The 20595-nt window shown below is 32.8% G+C and overlaps 1 protein-coding gene across 1 annotated transcript in view; it reads left to right on the top strand.

Moving 5' to 3' along the window:
- The window catches only part of LOC117115067 (calcium/calmodulin-dependent protein kinase type 1D-like), a 66509-nt gene that overhangs the window by 14448 nt on the left and 31466 nt on the right, over window positions 1-20595 (top strand). Inside the window, exon 4 of the mRNA XM_033258722.1 lies at window positions 20098-20236. Within this exon, the coding sequence (XP_033114613.1) occupies window positions 20098-20236 (139 nt within the window). The remainder of the gene's footprint in view (window positions 1-20097; window positions 20237-20595) is intronic.

The raw sequence follows: 20595 nt of genomic DNA, 5'->3' as shown, positions 1-20595 counted from the left end.
CCTGGCGAGATCATTCATTTGTATTATGTAGAGCACGGTGCAATAAATTACATCAAGTAGTACAAATTTGTACTCTTCAGGTATGATGTGTTAAGGGAGATGAAGTGATAATTAGAGTATTGGGCTGTGACCTTAGCTGTCTCTTTCAATTACTAACCTTGTTAGATCATGGTATGATCCCAAATGTTGAATTGCCTTCTTAGTATTTATATTAGGTAATAAGGGAAAAGGTGGGAGAAAAGGAAAGAGAATAATAAGGAAATAAAACAGATAGTGGAAAGAAAAAATTAGTGAATTAAAAGCAAGGAAAGTTAAAAAGTAGCAAAGAAAAAAATTGAAAGAAAATGATTATGTATTTAATATAGACACATTTTAATTGAATGTAAAAACCTCAAAATAAAACATTACTTTGGATCTATGAGATATGATGCATTAAGACCTGATTGAAACATGCCCACTAGATCCTTAAAAGGGGGTTTGCTATGAGAACCAGAAGTTGAGGGATGCCTTGAGACTAGAGGAATATTAGCTGAAGCATTCTAACACATGTCAGGGTCGGATCCAGGATTTAAAAGAGAGGGGTTCAAAATGATTCCAAAAAAACCCCAAAATGAAAGGGGGGTCTGGGAAAATTTTAATTCCTAGATGGCCCGAAATGAGCTTTCTCGACATCTGAGGAGTCTTAATGACCTTTAACTTCTTCAAAATTCAAGGGTTTACCCCTCTTGAAAAAAGGTCAGGTAATTTTATCTCATTCTTTAGGCCTATCATAGAGGAAAAAATCAAGGATAGGCAATATATTATATTCCAACAACAGTTAGTAGTTAGATATGTAGTCTTTCTTCCATGGATCGATGAACCGATAGGCCTGAAGAACGCACTTTCTTACATAAATTATTACGACGGCGAACCAAAAACAGTGTGTATAATTTATTTAATTGAAAACTAGTTGAGCTAAGCCTAGTTTGTCTGGCCTCGGTAGGTTAGCATGCCTTTTGTAAGCCAGGACCCAGTTGTATTTTGTTAGGTTTCTTCACAGAGTGGGGTTCGTCCCAACCCCTTAAATCCCCCTTGATCCATCACTGCATGTAAATGATGAATTTCATCATTACTATGAAGATTTGGATGCAATGGGATGTGGTATGGTTTGCATTTCAGAGGAGGGTCTCTCAAAACAGGGGTTCATCTAAACTAAAGAAGTTCTCTGTTTACACCTTGTAGTAATCTATTTTCTTTCTACAGTAGTACAGTACGGTAGTATAATAAAGAACCCATCTCTGGCTTTATACTCCAATTACACACCTGAAATCACTTATGCTGATAGGAATCTATTGATTTTAGGTTGATCTTTGCCTATTTAAAGATAAAATTCCGCAATTATTAAGCAGATAAAGTTCAAGTGGGTCAATATTTTATATTAATCACTGAAGGGCACCAATGGATAGATATAAAATCATAGTCTTTAAGGTTATGTACTGGTTTTCACTACAATGGTAAGTTGGTGGCACCAGGATAGAAATACAAAAAAGGCACACATTTTGGGACAACACCATTTAAGTTTAAAAAAAATCCTTTTTTTATGAAACTTTATGTTTGAAAATAATATTTTAAAAACCAAATTGAGTAGATTAAGAATAATAACCAATATACACGATATAAATTTACTAAATATTAACAAATTTTACCAAGGATATTTTCCCTAGCAAATATATTTTGGTGGTGTGAATGCATCTTTGTACATACCAATGATGTCTCTCTACATTTTGGGAAAAAAAAAACCTCAAAAGAACTAAAAATGTTGAGATATTTAACAGGGATCTTAACATTAGCTGAGCATAGCTAACTGTATCCATCACTTTGGCATCGTGCGTATCTTCACTGTCTGCATACCAACTTTTAGCAAGGTTTGCATTTAGTTGTTTCAAAGCAACAAATCTCGGTAGGGAAATGTTAAAACAGATATCCACATTGTTAACATTTAGTACATTTTCTGTCATGTGAATCGGGTATACGAAATTTCTTTTCCCAGTAAAAATATGCTGGAAGCTTATGCGATTATAGTATGGTGAATACATTCAAGATAGAAGATTAATGTTTTGTGGATGACGATACATTTATGAATTAAATAGATTAAGGTTTCGTGATGTGAATTCATAGGTACGTTAAAACGGATACTGGATCTCGTGGGTGATTACCAAGTTTTCTGACCATATAGTGATGTGAATACCAATAGAAAGGGAGATCAGATTACTGTTAGTAGCAGGCCTATAAATAGAATTGTTGTGATGTTTATATATACTGTATATATAGCCTTAAAACCTGTTTGTACAGAACATTAGTCTTCAGCTAAATTTACGTGGTCACATGAAGTAGGATGATATAAAAATTACACACTACATTAATTTATGACATCAGCACAAAAATGAAACAAATTGCAAAATAATTGATGACATCAGCACATTAGATGAAGCATTTATTAAAAGTACATACAAAGTCATGATGTTATCATCATGACCATAATCACCTATTTATCGTTACCATCATCAACATTTCATCATTATCACCATAATTATAATATTCATTGTTAGGTATAGTAATTATTCTCTTAATTACAAAGCATGTGACTAAATTGCCCATGGTCTAATTCCTGAACTCAACAAAATTTCACTGACGTCAAACACTCTTGTAGCTGATTATAAGCTGTGTCCTTGACTCTTTCGCACAGTATTTACTGCTACACTCTACCTAAATATGAAAAACAATACTGTTCATTAGGGCCTAGTAAAATATTTTCATTTATAGACTTTTAGTGTCTTCCAATTACATAAATTTGGACCATGGAGCAGTGGGAGAAATATTAGTTACAGGACCTGGGAGAGCTTAATTGTAGAGTGCTTAGTATAACTAGAAGGAGGGACTGTCTCTAGTCCCTTCCGACTAGAGGACTGGATTGTTTATCTATATGCCTAGGTGTTAAATGCCTCTACCTTTTAGTTTCTTTGAGGACATTGGTTTAGAAGAATTATCATTATTTTTCCTTTTACCCCCAACATATTCCTTTACTTCATGTCAATATACCCATAGTTTGTCATTTAAAAAAAATAAAAATTAAAAGTAATAATAATAATGTAGCCATAAGATGCTACTCAGAAAAATCACTAACATCAAAAATTTATGTTCTTTTTTGCAATTACAAACCACCAAATTATCTGTATAATAGTACCACATCATTAGTCTCTAGTGAAGCATAGCAATGCATTACTGATGCATTAGTTTAGTGCTTATTACAGAACAATTAAATTTTTATGTAACAGGAATTTTATGATCGCACAAAGAGAGTATCCCTTTAATCAGTGGTCATTCCAAATCTATCTGTTTCTCTACTCCATGATTAAACATCCTCTTGAAATAATAATGAACAGAAAAACATAGATTGCAACTAAGGTTAAAAATCCAAGTATATTATTATTTTTCCAGTGTGTCATAAATTTTATGTTATAACTTTGTGGGTCAAACTTAGGATCACCTGCTTGATACGCAGTCTCTGTTAGAAACTAGGCCACCGAGGCTTCGAGGCTTCGTGACGAATTTGATCCATTTACCGAAAACTAAACAAAACTCTAGAGAGATGATGATATGTTGCCAGGTATAATTTTATGAAACACAATATGACAGGCAACATTGTATCTACAGCCATTATTTTCAACAGCTCGTTGGTTTTTAACGACTATCCGGACTATCCGTTCAGACTGCCATCAACAATAAGCAGACAGCATCGTATTGTGTAGCGCTCACAAGGACTGGAGTCAGGGGCAGATCCAGTGGGGGGGGCACAAAATTTGTAAAATTTCAATGGATATTAATGTTATGTGCTGCTCACTTATATATTTTGAAACTGTTATGTGCCCCTCCCCTGGTTTGAAAAATTCTGGTTCCGCCCCTGGGAGTTGGATTTGTCGTACAACACAATGAGTGTGCAGCTTTTCTGTATTCAGAATTTTGTCTACAAATCTACTTTCTGTTTAAATTTTTTTTTTTTTAGTTTTCATCATTTCTTCTGATGGTGTTTATTAAGGTTAATATCTTTCATTATGTGTATATTTAACAGCATAAAAATGTTTTTTTTAATATAAATCTCACTATAGTACTGACTGACATATTGCGTGTTATCGATTTTTAATTTGTAAGGCGAATTTGTCAGCATGTTAATTTACCGATCTGTGTAAAATGGTAATCTTAATGTCGTATCTATTTCTTTGAGAGTTATCTAACAAATTGCTTATATCTTTTGTTGTGAGAGAAAATATTTATGTATCCAGATGATAAATTTTGTTCTTGCTATGAAGATGTGTAACATAGAGTGTCATATTAGATGATGAAAGACAGATTGTAATGGTGATATTGATAGAAAACGACACATTGGTCTGAATTTTCATGCTCCTCTTCAGAAAATGTGGTGCTAATGGCGATGAGGCACCTAGGAACATACTTTTCTAATGGCCAACCATAACACAGAGTTTATATGTCTGCCACATGTGGGTGATGGACGTGCGCAGCAATATGTGTGCTGGTTGGTGTTTCAACTGCCATCGTTTCTCATTAAGGCCTCGATAGATGGGATGACGTACACTGAGTCGGGTGGATTTGTTAAGCTTGGCATGTTGAACTGCGAGCACCTGTTCACGTCGCCTTAGCTAGCTGTTCCATATAGTATTCAACACAGCAGGGAGATGCAACTATCGACATCAGCAAATCCTCTCCTAGAGACAGTCCAGTAATACAGACAAAATATTATTAATGTTTATTCACCTCACTCAAGACGATTATTATAAAATTTATGTTGGAGATGAGGTGGAAAGGTCAACTCTGTACGACCGGGTCAACATGGTCATCATCATCATCCTTGATAGATAAAAAATACTCTCATTTGGTTGTTAACTTCAGCTGTGCATGATAATTAAATTATTGAAAAATTTTATATTAGATGATACACTGGAGATAAGACTCAGCTGTCGATACATCTTTTTTATATAATTCTTTTTTACAATGTGTATTGGACTCACCTGGAATGAAGCATCATATTTGAACATTTATATATAGTACTGCTTGTGTGATGCTGAAATAACTAGGACAATTGTACTTCCATATTTTAAAATGAAATAAACATAATCACAATGTATGAAAGTAGTAAAAAGGGAAAAGTACCGTATCTTTTAATGTCAAGAATTGAATATGTGGATACTATTTAATAAAAAAAAAAGACTTTCTTGTTCTGTAAAAGTTGACTACTAATAATTGTGAAGATGATGACAGGCAGGGACCTATAATGTTTTAAACCTAGGCCATGTTTTAAACTTAGGCCATGTAAAAAAAAAAAAAGTTGTAGATTATCCTTATTTTAAAAAAGAAAATCGGTAGAAAGGGAGGTTTTTTTTTTTTGTTTTTTTTTTTGTTTAATTAGTAATGAACCACCCTATTGATATATACCAAGTCTTTAAATCCCCCATGGAGTGCAGGCCTCATGTAAATGGTGGCTGGTTTTGACGGATATTCAACTGTGTTTGATCAGGTAGAATTTATACGAACAAAAATTGAGACAAAATTACACAAAAAAAAGCCTAGGCTGTATCCTAAATTGAATTATGGGTGGAAATACGATATTTTCGTGAGAAAAAAAAATAGGTCGGGTGATTTTTTTTTTTATGTAGGGAGGGGACGATCAACATCTTATTTTTTTCATGTGGCCTTACGTAGAATCACACTTCTCAGAGTTCTAGTATTTAAGATGTGTGAAATGACATCCACATAAATAGTGCATGTGAGAACCGAGGCAGCCAGCAAGCCTAATCGATTTAAATACGCATGGAATATTGACGTCAACACTTCCTACATACAACGCATCGTTATCCTGTGCTATCAACTAATTATTTTACAAATTCTGATTACAGTCTAGGAAACCGTCATTAGAAGAAAAATCTAATGATATAAAAAAAAATCAATAGTGAGATGAATATTAGAATCAGCCATTGCTAAATCTCTGTCCATGCAAAAAATTTGTGCGATGTGCCCATATATGGGTATGATGATGTCAAATACGGGCATCACATTTATTTTTAAATAACATAAAATTTGATCTGTGTAGACAAATCTTTAAGCTTTTGTTATTTTTTAATTTAGAAGAATTTCTTTCACTTCATAGCATACCAATTATAGGACAGTTGACCTGCTGCATTATCTTGTTCTGGTGGGCAAAGCTGACCTCCTAAGTACTCCAAAAGTGTGGGAGTATAACAGCAGGGGTAGAAATAGTGTCGGATGATAGAAAAGGTTCACCGCCGCATTTTAAGATGCATAGCGTCAGTCTTGAGCAGGCTTGCCAAACCGCCTCAGGCCGCATTGGACCTGATAGGTAGGAAACTCACAATCACACAAGCATCGGCTTTGCGAAAAAAAACCCACATTTGTTAGTGAAATCTCGGAGCGTTTATAGGGAGGTAGAGTAAGTAAAAGTTGCACCTCCAAGAAAGGAGGCGAGAAAATTAGGATGTTAGAGTAATGCACGGTCAAACAATAAATTAAGGAAAAATTAAAATCCTTTTAAATATCTTTCAACTTTATTTCAGACTTATTCCATATCAAACATATGCATATTCATAAATATAAATAAAGATTGGACTGAAAAAATTGTCATCACAACCATTTCAAATTGAAAAATAGTCCAATTGAAAACTCATTCATTTGCTCAAAGAACACTAATGTAAAAGATCATTCTATCTCTTATCTAAATTGGAAACAATCAGAATGTGTTTGACCACACAAGACACAAGCTTGTTTTCCAGAAGTATTAATGCATAAAATGAAATATTTTGCTCAAAAAAGCAGATTTATATCGTAATTTAGGTTTTGTAGTGTGGTGATTTCGATTCATTAGGCTTACTGTCATTTTGAAAATGATTATAGATGTTACAGATCAATAAAAGATTATAAGCAAAAACAGAAGATATATTAGAAAAAGATTAATGTTTTAAAAAAGAATCAAAAGAAAATAACCTTTTGAATACTGTCGGTTTTAAATGTACCACTAGTTATGGAAAATAAATGAATATTTAATATTCATATTTATCAACAAATTTTTAGAGTTAAATGGGAAGGAATTTGGATTTTTAGTGAAAAAATGTAACCTTCAAAAAATATTTAATGCTCTAAACTAGGACAAGTTGTAGGGAATGGGAGGATGACAGCATTTTTGTTTGTAAAGAAACTAATTTTTTTCTAAATTAACACTCGATTGAGTCAACAGTAATTGTTTGTCTGCAAAACAGTAAACTTTTGTTTCCAGCTATTCCATATGAGTCATTTTGAAGTGAGGACATTTTTATGTCATACTACAAATTAATAAGGAAAAAAAAGTTAAAGGCCTTTGAGTGTAACACATGCACAAAAATATAGTCATAGATTGGCAGTGAGTGTGTTAAATTTATAATAAGGATTTGCTTTCATCTAAAACCAGGAAATAGTTTTTTTTTACACAATGGAAAACAAGCAACAACGATGTTTGGTGTATCATAGAACAATCAGATTGAATTTTACTTTATCCTGAATTTTGCTTTCAACGTGGTAATGCATGTATAGAATTCAACATTTAACTGAAGTATGTGTTTACAATGATAGTGATCCTATAGGCTTTAATGTGTGGATATTACCAGATTGACTTACCAAACAGTACATTTAATATACATTTATGCATTGATTATTAATTGCCATATGCATTATTGTAAATTCTCTGTTCTTCGGATTTTTTTTTCATATATTTTACATCTAACAATTTGATATGCATAATCTTTCACAGTATATTAGGCAAAAAAAAGCTTGTGCTACACAACTCCGACTGGCCAAAATGGCCGTTTTTCAAGCTTCAAATAAATTTGATAACTTATATTTTATACCTGTGCTTACCATTTTATTGACCAAAATACATGGGGAGAGTGATGGTTAGTAGTGAACCCTCAAATTAGACCCCTAGGTAAATAGATTAATAAAAAGTTGCCTACCGACCATTAACCGATCCTAATTTCCACACCATGGTGCATGTAAAATTTTTCCCTTATTCATTTTTAAAAATTTTACATAATAAAAGAATAAACCGGGGCCTAGATAACACATGCTGTATCATTGACACAAACTCTGCACACAGCAAAAACGAGGACAGGATATGTGGTATGCGCTAGGTCAAAGGGTGAACAGCATGTTTTATACTAATAATAAATCAAAATTTTTTATAGTGCCATTCAATAAAACAAAGTAAAAATTTAATTCGCTGTGTACAGCTAATGTTATGAGAATAGAAGCAGTTTCTTGGCCATTTTAAAAGTTAAATGGCTGTATTTTGGTTTTATTTAATGAATTGTGAATTTTCTTTCGACTTTAATGACCAGGTCCTAAAATTCAGGCGACAATGAAAACACAGTGTTGTGGCATGCGCAATTACTTTAGGTAACGTCATTATGTTCTAGATCTTACCATCATCATGCAACTAGAAATTCCCTATTATCGCAGGCATGAATGACCAAGTATGATATATTTCAACCTATTCATTTAATTTAATACAGACTTATGAAACCAAACCAGTTTTGTTTGTTACATTAGCCAATGAAATATTAATACACCAGGGGGTGTGGCCCAGATTTTAGAAAATTGCGTTATTTTATCTTCAATTTTATTCAAACATTATAACTGGCAAAAATACACAAGTAAATTTGTCTAAAAATAATATGCTATAAGAAATAATACCTCGTAGGTTATATTATGTACAAAAGGTATACATACAAAAATTTGTATTTGTTGCTATGTAAATTTTACTGATTAAGATTTTTTAAAATGTATTTTTTGTTATGCTTCAAAGTATTTTTTTTATAAAAATACATTTTTGAAGTATCTTTAAATAAAAAATTAATTTTTTTTTATAGATTTGTTAATAAGGTAGACTGCAGTGTGTGATCAATGAATTTGGCTTAAATATTTTAATATTATTAAAATGATTTTTTTTGTTCTGAATGAACCCTGTTACCTTTGTACATTAGAGCCAAAGATGACATGTAATTACTGTAGTTGCAGACAACACTATGGTTACTACACTAATCAGCAGACTTAGGCCAGATTAATCATTTACTGTACATGTGAACAATGAGCTTAGATAACGAGTGAAGAAGATGGATCATCAGCAAGCCACATCTTGATAAGTACAAGACCATAACATGTTACAGTATGTCGACAAGATAGGTGCTGGGGTGGCACCAGCAGGCGGGCCAGCCGTGCCTAGTCGATGGTGACACCTGGCTAGCCGTCAGTGATTTGCTGTAAAACTATCGGGGAAAAATAATGAGAATGATTTCTAAGCCAAAAAAGCTGCCCTTAGAATACCATTTTCAAGCATCTAGATGTGACATACAGTAACCTTTTTTTAATCACAGCTTTAACCATGGTAGGGCTGTGATGGTGCATTCCATATGTCGGGGAAATGTTGAAGCCACCATGGACCATCATCTTTCAAACTAAATTGAAGTAATAAAGTAGTGATGAGCTCCAAAGAAATTAATCCATGATAATAATATGTAAAGTAATACTCTCATATAGGTTCATTGATGATGTCGGTTCACTTGCATTTATTAATGCCTTAGATAAGTAATCGTCCTGAACAGAGCATTTTTAGGATTGGCTAGTAAAGGTCATTAGATGACTGTGGTATCTGTTTATTTTTAAGTTTCTCTTTTTATTGAGCCCTCTGAACGCTCTACGTAAATCAGTTTTTGACGTTTTCCTCAGAACATTCCTAAAATATAATAGAATTGCCTGTTGCTAGTATTGCAGGCCTAATGATTAAATGCAATTTTACTAATATCAAATTTTTGATTAAAATTTGATTTTTAAAAAGTAGGTTTTTAAATTCTTCCATGATTAATGAATTGTTGTACTGGTGAACATATTCAACTCAAATAATACTACTGGCTTCTTTAATTAATGGGTTTGAATTGACCTTGTTATTGACAACCATTTAGCTAATTATATTTAGTGAAATTGATGGGCTTAGCAGATTTCCTCTACAGTACCGTAACATATGTTTCTTGCCATTATATACTACTTTTCCATATCCTGTTTGATAGAAATTAATTAAAAAGGTGGAACTGTAAAGGATAATATTACTGTACATGAAGGCTGCCTCAATAGTACTCATAAGTATGATAATTTTACAAGGTTTGCTTTTAAATCTCCTACTGGGATCTTTTCTGGTCCTATACAGTGTAGTCAAATATCTTATAATAATAATTTATAACGTTCGCCGTGATTTCTACATGCAAATTTTGTAATAACGCAGTGTAGAACGCCCTCTTGCAATCCAATTACTTTTGAACTTTGTCATCAATGATCTCACTGAAACAACCGCCATAGTAACAAGTAACACGCCCTCTTTCAATTACAATTAATCTCTTTTGTTTTCTGCGTGAATTGGACGCTTCTATTTGTTACACGCAAAATGCGGAGAACGCTATCTTGTTATTATAAGATCTTTGGTATAGTGGACAACTCCCTGTGGAGTCTTCCCACTCATTCATGAATATTTAAGATTATTCATAAATACATATGAACTGTGTCATGAAAATAATTGTATGCTCAACATTTGCATACCAGGCACCTAAGTATAATCCTGGTTGGTTTGAGACAATCATGGATAATGCATTGTTTAAGGCGCAGTGCATATTGAGTGGTTTAAATCCAAATTTGTATACTACTGTATATATACTTTGTATTAGTTTTACCAACATTTTGGATCATGAGCAAATACTCTAAGAAGGTCTATATAAGATCTTGTTTTACCTTTATAGCATATAATATAAACCAACAAACTATATCACTGTAATAATATATTGAATGAGTTCCAGCGTTAATGTTGCAACCCAATTTTGCTAATAAATTATAGGAATGGAATGATTATTGGTCTAATAACCTAAATCAATACACAAAGAAAGGAATTCAATTTATAGATTTTTTTTTCTCCAAGGTTTATGAGCTAGACATCAAACAGAGCATCTTCAATCTCATAGATCCACAGGTATATTTGAGTAAAAAGAACAAATAATGAAAAGAACCACCAAGTGGAAACACGCTACTCAAAGTGTTTTAGAATTCGAGCATTAGATTGGGACTGAAGGATACTATTTTTTTGTGTAGTATTTAATGTTTGCTATTTGTTCGAGGATCAGCAATCACTACAGATCACTTGAAATCAATACAAAATTGATTGTCTAAGATTGTACAAAAGCTCTTATGTATTCAAATTCAAGAGTGTATATGAGTTTTCAAGGAGAATAGTTATCAAAGGTAGAATAATTATGCTTGAGTCAATTTAAAGCAGTGCTCAGTAATATGAATAGTTGGTAATATTTTTTTCAAATTATGTAATTGAGATTGTTATAACAGTTAACCAAGGTGATGTAATTTTAGAAGGTAGGACTGTGAATATACAAAACTTAACTGAAAAGTATCTAATACTATAAATGCAAGGCTATTAATTTTATGTGCTTGAGTGAACACATATCATCTCATTCGTTAATTATCTGTCACCGTGGAGGTATAGTAATGGTACCTCTGCGTCTCTATGCGTTCTCCATGAGCATCTTGTTGCGTAATTCTCAGCTTTAACGAATCAGTCTACACCAAGTGCAAGCACAATTTTGAGACCTTTAAAGAAGCAGATTGTTGTCATGTTAGATTTGATGTGTGTAGTAGATGGCTTTTGTTTACATAGCTTTTATCTACTTTATATTGCCCTGGCATCCAGAAGTGATGAGCTTACCCAGAAGATATACTTGATCTAATTGGCCATAGATGACGTCAGTGTCTATATAATACAGCTAATTTAATTGGGTACAGTCTATCTTACACCTAATCACATTGAAGAAGATGACTTTTAAGTGTCTATTACTGTACAATGATTTTACAATACTAGAGACAGATAAAGTTTCTTTGGTTTAATAAAATAGTGATTTGTTTATAGAACACCAATGAGTACAGACCTGTAGCATTGGGGGGGGGGGGGGTTAAGGGGGTTTTCGACGAACCACCCAAAAACTGGAGAAGGTCCGCATTTAAAAACAAAAAAATCTATTCGTAGTTATATTTACAATGAAATGAACTTCCCATAAATTAAGTCACGCTACGTGCCTGGAGTATATGTCAATCATTTGTTTTATCATGATGGGATCATATAACATTTTGACTTTAAAGGAGAGGGGGAAAATTCTTTCCAATCCAGGTACAAGTTTTCTCCAGGAGCATATCCCAGATGTTTCTTCTAAGGGAGAAAAGAGGGAAAAGTCTGAGAGGAAATGTTTGTGACATGATGTTTACTTAAATATATGCATAATTATAAATTATATTTCTTTTTTTTGTTGCTACTAGAGAAAGTACCCCTTTTTTGCCCCACTGAATCTACAACTGGCCTTGTGACATTTTGTCTCTTAGTCTTAAACTTAAAGGATTTGAATGGAAAAGTAAATATGAGGCATGTATCAAAAATTGAAATTCAAGTTATTGGTATTTCCAGATACCTGAGTATGTGATCTTTAAAATGAGGGGTCATTCATTGAAATTGAATATTTCAAGCCTAAGTTATTGGAAAGTGAAAGTACAGTACTCTTAGAATCAAGATAAACATGATTTTGAGTAATTGCCTTTCAAAGTTATTTGCGCATACGTTGTTTAATAGAATGAACTATAAAAATAACATTAAATAAACAATTTGTTGACCACTTTCAGAACTAACACTTTGGTACATGATTAATAAGACAATAAACTGTTGATCTATATCAAAAAACAAAATTTGATTTTTAGGTATTTTTTTGTGCTCTCATATTTTAAAGCTCATTTACTCAATACTGGCCTGTGCGACAACTTAACCATTTTGCCATGACATGCCTCATATATAATGAAGAAAAAAATCTGTTCATGTTATATTTAAATGTACTATAATTAAATCAATTAATAATATTTATATTTAAATTATTTAATAGCTTATCTTTATTCCGAATTAATGATTATTGACATTAACATCTATCAAATATTTCAAATAAAGTATCTTATTCTATTTTAAAAATTATTTTTGGAAAAATGTACAAATCAAGTATTTTGTTTTTAATTCCATGCTGATGTCACTACCCGACTAATTTTCCTACGTATATGATTAATCTCTGTTGCTAAGTAACGTGAAGTTAGCTTCTCAAAAGTTCTTGATCATATTTTTGTTGTCGATTGAACTTAAGCTTGGGCTTTGCTCAACGTTCCAAATGATCCTGTCTGCTAAATTTGGCATCTCGCTGGCTTCAAATTGAAAACGAAAAATCCTAAATTGCATACATCTTGATACTCATAGTGTTTGTTAGCAAGGAAATTTGTGTCATGTAAATTTGTGTATGCAGTATTTTATTTAAATATTCTGTTTTTTAAACATGTCGTTTCAACAAAAACAAGAATACCCTTTAACGCATGTCTAAGGAAACAAAAAACACTCATCAATTATAAATGCCGTTGTAAGAGAATGACTACATTTCAACCTTGTGTAGGAAAATCCTGTTTGAACTTCATGTTTAAGTGCTGCTGTTTTTATTACATGTAAAGCATCAAATTTAATGTTCTTTTATTATTTTGGTATTTTTTTCATCCACCTTGGATTTTGAAGGCATATGATATATTTTTATTTCTTCCGTGAATAACACTTCTTAAATATGGTGTTAAGTGATGTACAAAGACTAAACAAGAGGGGTGGGGAGAGGGGTAGACAGAGGGAGAACAAGTTTGTTTAAAAGAATTTTATTTTCCAGAAATGAATAAAAACAGGAAATATGCAAATAAAAACTATATTAAGGAAAACTGACTTCTCCTTTGTAAGCTGTGCTGTGTAAGGTCATATGGTAAAAATGTTTTGTATTCATATTTCTGCATAAGCACAAAGCTTTATTTTTTTATGTACATAAGAATTTGTATTTTCTGAAATAATAAATATAATACAGGCCCGTAACCAGGGGGGTTCGGACGAACCCCGCCGTTTGCTAGCTGGCTCTGCTTGGATGGCAAAAAAAAAAAAAATCACGAAAGAATAAATATTGTTTAAACTTTAAAAAAAACCAAAAAAAACCAATCCTGTTCAATTAATCTTTATAGACAGTTTTCAAGATGGAACTCTTATTTATGTAGTCAGCGCAATTGCTTGGTCGTTACATCTTCAAAAGGCTCCACTTTTTCCAAATTTGAACACCCCCAAAAAAATCCTAGTTACGGGCCTGTAATATTAATTATGACCTTATATACTTCACTTGACCAATATAAATTGTAATTGTGTTCAATTCAAGTAAACACTCTACAAAAAAAATTGGTAGTTTTGTGCATAATACGTATGTTAAACTAATGAACTTTACTACCTTCAGCTTTTCCAATTAATTTGTCTTTAGTGTGGGCATATTATAATCCGACACAGGCATCAGTTTCTAAATTCAATAAATATTACAATTCATTTGAAATAAATAGCAAAAATGATATTACCTGAGCGACTTTAATTTTAAAATGTAACTAGAAAAACCGAAACATAATACATTCCTAATGCAACAGAGCATAAAAATTATGATTTTTCAAAATTCTACCATATTTAGAATAAAAAGCCAAACTAATTCAGATACTGTGCTAGTATTAGGTAGCCATGGTGATGACTTGCTCAGCGGAAAGTGTCATAAACAACTCCATTAGCCAAAAGCTGTTGATACATTCTGTATCATTCAAAATATGCCTGTAAGGGCTAGAAATAGATATGATTTTTTTTAACCTGCAATATAGAGGTAGGCCTACTGTGATATAACTACTAAGGCTTGTTACTATTGATTTTATTTTGCATTTGCTCGATTTTTATGTCGCATATCCATGGCATACAGATGTAATTTTGAATAACTGCTTTAACCACCTGATTTCAGCCTGTGGCTGAAAAACATGTGTGCATTTCTGCATTAATATATCGGGCAAGGGCAAATTTCTTTGAATAAGATAAAAATGTGTATCCAACTGGCATGTGAGTAAATTGACCTGGAGAGATTTGGCTCAAAAGACAAATCAACAAGTGTATACTAAAGATTTTGTGACTTTACCATTTCCACAAAAGGTGAACGATGTCAGGTTTCTAATATGGAGCTAAAGCATTCTGACATGTAAATGCCGATTTTTTTTTTTTCGTTTTTAATCAAAGGGAGGGGTTGTTTTGGTTTATCAGAAGGACGTTTGCTTGGAAACCATAAAAATTCCCCCCCCCTCCCCAAGCCTTGGATGAGCCTGATCATGAATAAGTAAAGATGTGGTTCATAAAATTTATATTTTTGTAAACATGATTGATAAAACTATATTTTCTACGTACAATTAGTTCATTATAAAAGACTGAAACTTGATTCTGCAAAGTGCCCTATGCCACTGGAGTAACAGTAGTCTTACTTTTGCTTCAAAAAATCAGATTGTCAACTAAGAAATGTACTCACAGGCTCCTATAGAGAAGTGGAATAAAAGAAAACAATAACAATGCCTTGGTGTAAATGAATCAGTTGTTGAGTAATTTACTAGTAGCCGCAATAGTAGTGATAATTAAATTTCTGTGTTATAAAATTCATTTGGTTCAAATGTGCTGAATCATCAGGAATTGTAAAAATTACCAACAGTACTAGAATTGATTCAGTATTAATGATTACACGGTCTTACTTTTATTTTGTATAGAGAAAATGTAGCCCCAGCCAATATACTGTTACCATTATCGGAATATTTTCAAATCTCTGTAACCTACCGCCAAAATAAATCTCTAGTTTTCTTACTCTTCTCAAATCATGGATATATCTGTGAGTTTTAAAGCCGCAAGAGTAGTGACGATTAAATTTGTTCTAAAATTCATTCGGTTCAAATGTGCTGATTCATCAGGGATTGTAAAAAAAAAAAACAACAGTTGTTAAATTTACATCTTGAGATAAATGAAATATAATAGAATGTGGCTTTCTTAATAGCCTCAGATCTTTTATATAGTTTTCATACCCTGAGGCTATTATAATATTGTTATATATAGATACGTATATTATTGTTAAGTTTAATAGATATTCATTGGGCACTCCAAGACAACAATACAGAAAAGATTACACAAAGCAAAATAGTAAAACGAATTCATATTTAAATCTAGGTATGACCAAGCCCAGCATGTTTTTAATTCGATAAATACAGTGGAGGCTTTTGTGTGCATGAACTACAGAACTCATGCTAGGTTTACACTATGTTCCCGGTGGCCACGGCAGCCACGTTTCAGGCCACTGTGAACAAAATGGGATGGACATGAGACAATGCTGGGGGACGGCATGATTAATACTATCTAGTGAGACAATGTAGAGATGGTGTTCTGTTGCACCTTTTCTCAAATTGAGGAAGTAGTATCACATAAGATTCAAACAAGATTAGTGTTGTAAATTGAATCGCTTCCTATAGAACTGATCATGTTACCAGCAAATGTTCTCACCATTATAAAATCAAGAACACTGACTTCACAGAATATCTAATATTTTTTGTGAAGTACAATATAACATCTCTTCTTAGAAATAGTCTGATTTCTCAGTTATTGGTACAGTATTTTGCTTCCGATGGTTACCTGTGATTATGTAAAGACAATTCTGTTTGCTTCTAGCCTTTAAGGGACTTTCCCCTAAATGTTTGCACATTTTCTTTTTCATGGTGAGATACCCATGAGCCTTCAAAGTCAAATGTGGTATTTGTTATTAGAGGAAAATGTAATTATTACAAAAATTACAAAGTGTGAAGATTATGGTAGGTTATTTGCTTGTACACTGGGCTTCAATCTGTGTCATAAAATTTAATAAATAAAAAATGTTGAAATATATAGTAAACAGCATATGAATTGTGGATCCTAAATCTTTCCTTATGAATTCTGTAGTAAAGCTGATATCTTTTTTCTCCACTTTCCTTTGTCCTGAGCTGCATGTCTCGCTTCTGGTCAACTTCCCCATCCAAAAGATGATCTTTCGCTCACAACCGACCACCTACAAGTAGTTTTTGATCTGCCTTGCCTTCTCTTTCCTTCTGGTGTCCATGAAAGTGCAATATTCTGGTCATTGTTGTTGTCCATGCGCAGTACATGGCTAATCCCTGTCCTTCCCTTGGTGATCTCATCTTCTAACTTCGGCTGTTTAGTGATTTGTGAAGTCAGTGTTGGAGATCTTGTAAGGAAAAATATTTTCAGGATTTCACGTAGACATGATCAGGTACAGTGAGTGCTTTTCTTCAGTCATGAGAGAAAAAAACTGGTTCTGACACGATTTGAACCCAGAAATGTGAAGGCTAGCATCTTTACCACAATGCTACAGACTTTTGTTAGGCTCAACACTGTAAGTAATTTTGATCTTTTTGTTGTAATTTAATGGGTAGAAATTCAACTATCATTATTTCTACCTTTCTGAATGATCCCAAATAATTAATCTAACCCGGTGAACAGTTAATATAACCAGGTCAACAGTCAACATATTCACATTTTACATTTTTACATAAAACTAAATTAACTTGCTATGTCTTGTTTTTCTCGTTAGACTGATTTTTTTTGTAACATTTTCATTTTTCGCACTCTGCCTGAGAGAATATATGCTTGACAAATCACATGGCATTGTAATTGCTTCAACGTTTTACAACTTTTAGTTTCTATTATGGTATTATGTCATTCCTTTAATAATATTTTGATTTTATATAACGCATCATGTCCAGTAAGTCTTATGTACTTCACATTTTTATCCCAGTCAAACATACTCAGCTCCCTTGGGAGAATCCATGACGCATCTAGTAATTAGGGCATTGGCAATATGAGGTACCTATTTATACTGGAGACAATATCATTATCATTTACATTATCATCATCATCTCTTAGTCATCTTGACATTATCATGTCAGAATCATAATATATCTCATTAATTATGTCATCATTATCATCGTATATCAACGGCGTATATATACACGGTAATCATCATAGCATAATCCTTATCATCATACCATAAAACCATGAATTGAAGCCCAGTGGGCTTAATCTCGAGGTGAAGCCCATTTTGAATTGAAGCCCCTTCTTTAGTTTGCAAAATTAGTCTCAAAAATAAACCCATATTGAAAAGAAGCCTGTGGGCTTCTTTTTAAGATAGTATAGGGTTCTTTTCGAGATAGTACAGTATATACAGTGGCGTATCTAGCAGTATTAAAATGGGGGGCTGGTGGGGGGCGCGACCAAAATATGAGGGGGCATGGAATTTATTTTCTGTAGCCACGCCCACTGAAAATATTGCTTCTTAGATTCCCGAATACACGTCAACCGTGGCAGCATAAGCATAAGCCTAGCCTAATTTTTTTTGCTTCGAAGTTTTTGAATGGGGGGGAACGCCTGGGGGGCCCTCACCCCCCCAAGCTTGGTTTGATTTAATGTCAGTTAAATACACTCCATGATACAGATTGATGTTACAGTGGACGTATTTATTTTTACGGTATAATATCAGTGCATGCCATCATCATTATCATTTAATGCCATCTTCATCATATATCATCACTATTGCCTATTCATCGTCATCAAATATAATTATTGCATGTAAACATTATTATCATCATATATCATCATCATTCGTGATCATTGTATTATCATCACCATTTAATATCCTGTTCCACCTCCTCCTCATAAAATAACATCATTATCATTATTTATTTAATCCAACTTAGTGTTTGTATAGTACCGATTAAATCAAATTTCTTATAATTGCATTATGTTATAAATAGACCTACTATACACAATCTTGCACTCCTAATAGCTTGCACTCCTACTGGCTGGACCCACGGTGAATATCAATTTTGCCAGGCTATCTAGATTTGTTATAATTAAGCGCCATCTTAGAAAGATTTATTTTCATCAATAACACCTTCTGTCATCAGAAAACTTATGCCATATGAAGAATGAAGTAACTTTAAGTGTGCATAAAATATAAAGAAAGTGTTTTAAATTGATTGACTATGACATAGAAACATAATTATCACTTGAGTGGTCAGCTACTGTGCTAGTAGTTGGACTAGACGGTATAATGTCCTGAACTAGTTCCTTATGACAGCCTTAGGCTCCTTTTCATTTTGTGGATTCTACTTAAATATAATCTGTCTATGTTGTGCTAAAGAAATTGGAGAAAAAAAATCAATATCCAGATTGCTTGCTTTGTGTGTTTAAGTAAGTTATTAAATTTCAATCGAAAATTGTAATGTGAAATCCATTTCTTCACCAACTGAAGGATACATAAATATTAATACCTTTCCTATATCGTTGTTGTCAACTTTTCTGATTATCGATTTTAGGATTCTTTTTTGTAGTCTGTTCTGTAAATCAGTGTGAAAATTAATTTTGTTCTGTGTATTAACAAAATGTAATAAATTTTACTTAATCCTTTTAAAGTTAAGTGGAAATTTTTTTTCATATGTTGACTGATTTTTCTGAGACACAAAAAGCATATTTAACGAAAAACTTGGAAGTCAATGAGATACAGATTTTTGAATATTTAAAAACTGGGGGAAAATGGGGCGTAAATAGTCTTTTTTCAATCTTTTCCCCCAGTCTCAACTGCTCACTTGTTTTACGTCAAATATGCTTTTTGTGACTTACAAAAATAAGTTTTGTACTGCATATCAAAAAATTGTTTTCTTCCAGAGCATCACTTTAAATATGATATTCAATATTTCAATATAATTTTTATTTTTTAAAATATATTTTATAATAGTGTATTTTCATGACAATTTACTTATGTAAATTTGCTCAATTTGTCTAACCAATACCATTCACTGACACCCTTTCATAGTTGAGTAGCCGTATTAGTCAAAAAAATACAACTAAATATAGGGGAGCAATATAACTTACTTTTAGTTCAGAAAGTGCTGCCGACTCATTTATACTAGTTCAATAATTTGGCATTCGTATAAAAATAACACATCACTTTTACAAATTTGTTTTTCCAGAGTGACTGGAGGAGAGCTTTTCGATCGTATTATCGAAAGAGGAAGTTACACAGAAAAAGATGCCAGTTTTGCAATCCGTCAAATTCTCGAGGGAATCAAGTTTGTTCACGATCTTGGGATTGTGCACCGAGACCTGAAGGTACAGTTACTATGCAAATGTTTTGGTTAACCTGTCAGTAAATGTTCACACTGCAGGACCACCAAACGTTTGCAATCGTAGGACAGTGACTTGAAGTGATGTGTATTATATCTCTGTTTTTATCAGAGATTGTGTTGATAGTGAAGACATAGATAAAGATTCTTCGATTTCTCATCTCGCTATATTTGGACATGCACATGTTTATGTAGTACTTAACGATGTCATCTTTCACAGTCGGGAGTATCACAGAGCTTGCATTCCTTCTGAATAGAGTGTTGCTAATTCTGAGTGATCTTAGAAAGGAGATTGTATCCATTGAACGACACGGCTAGAAATGTGATATATAAACATGATACAGT

The sequence above is a fragment of the Anneissia japonica genome, unplaced genomic scaffold, assembly GCF_011630105.1.
Source record: "Anneissia japonica isolate Jap-2015-1 unplaced genomic scaffold, ASM1163010v1 scaffold24_len2511860_cov200, whole genome shotgun sequence".
NCBI classification, from domain to species: domain Eukaryota; kingdom Metazoa; phylum Echinodermata; class Crinoidea; order Comatulida; family Comatulidae; genus Anneissia; species Anneissia japonica.
This window is presented reverse-complemented; position numbering and strand designations above follow the sequence as displayed.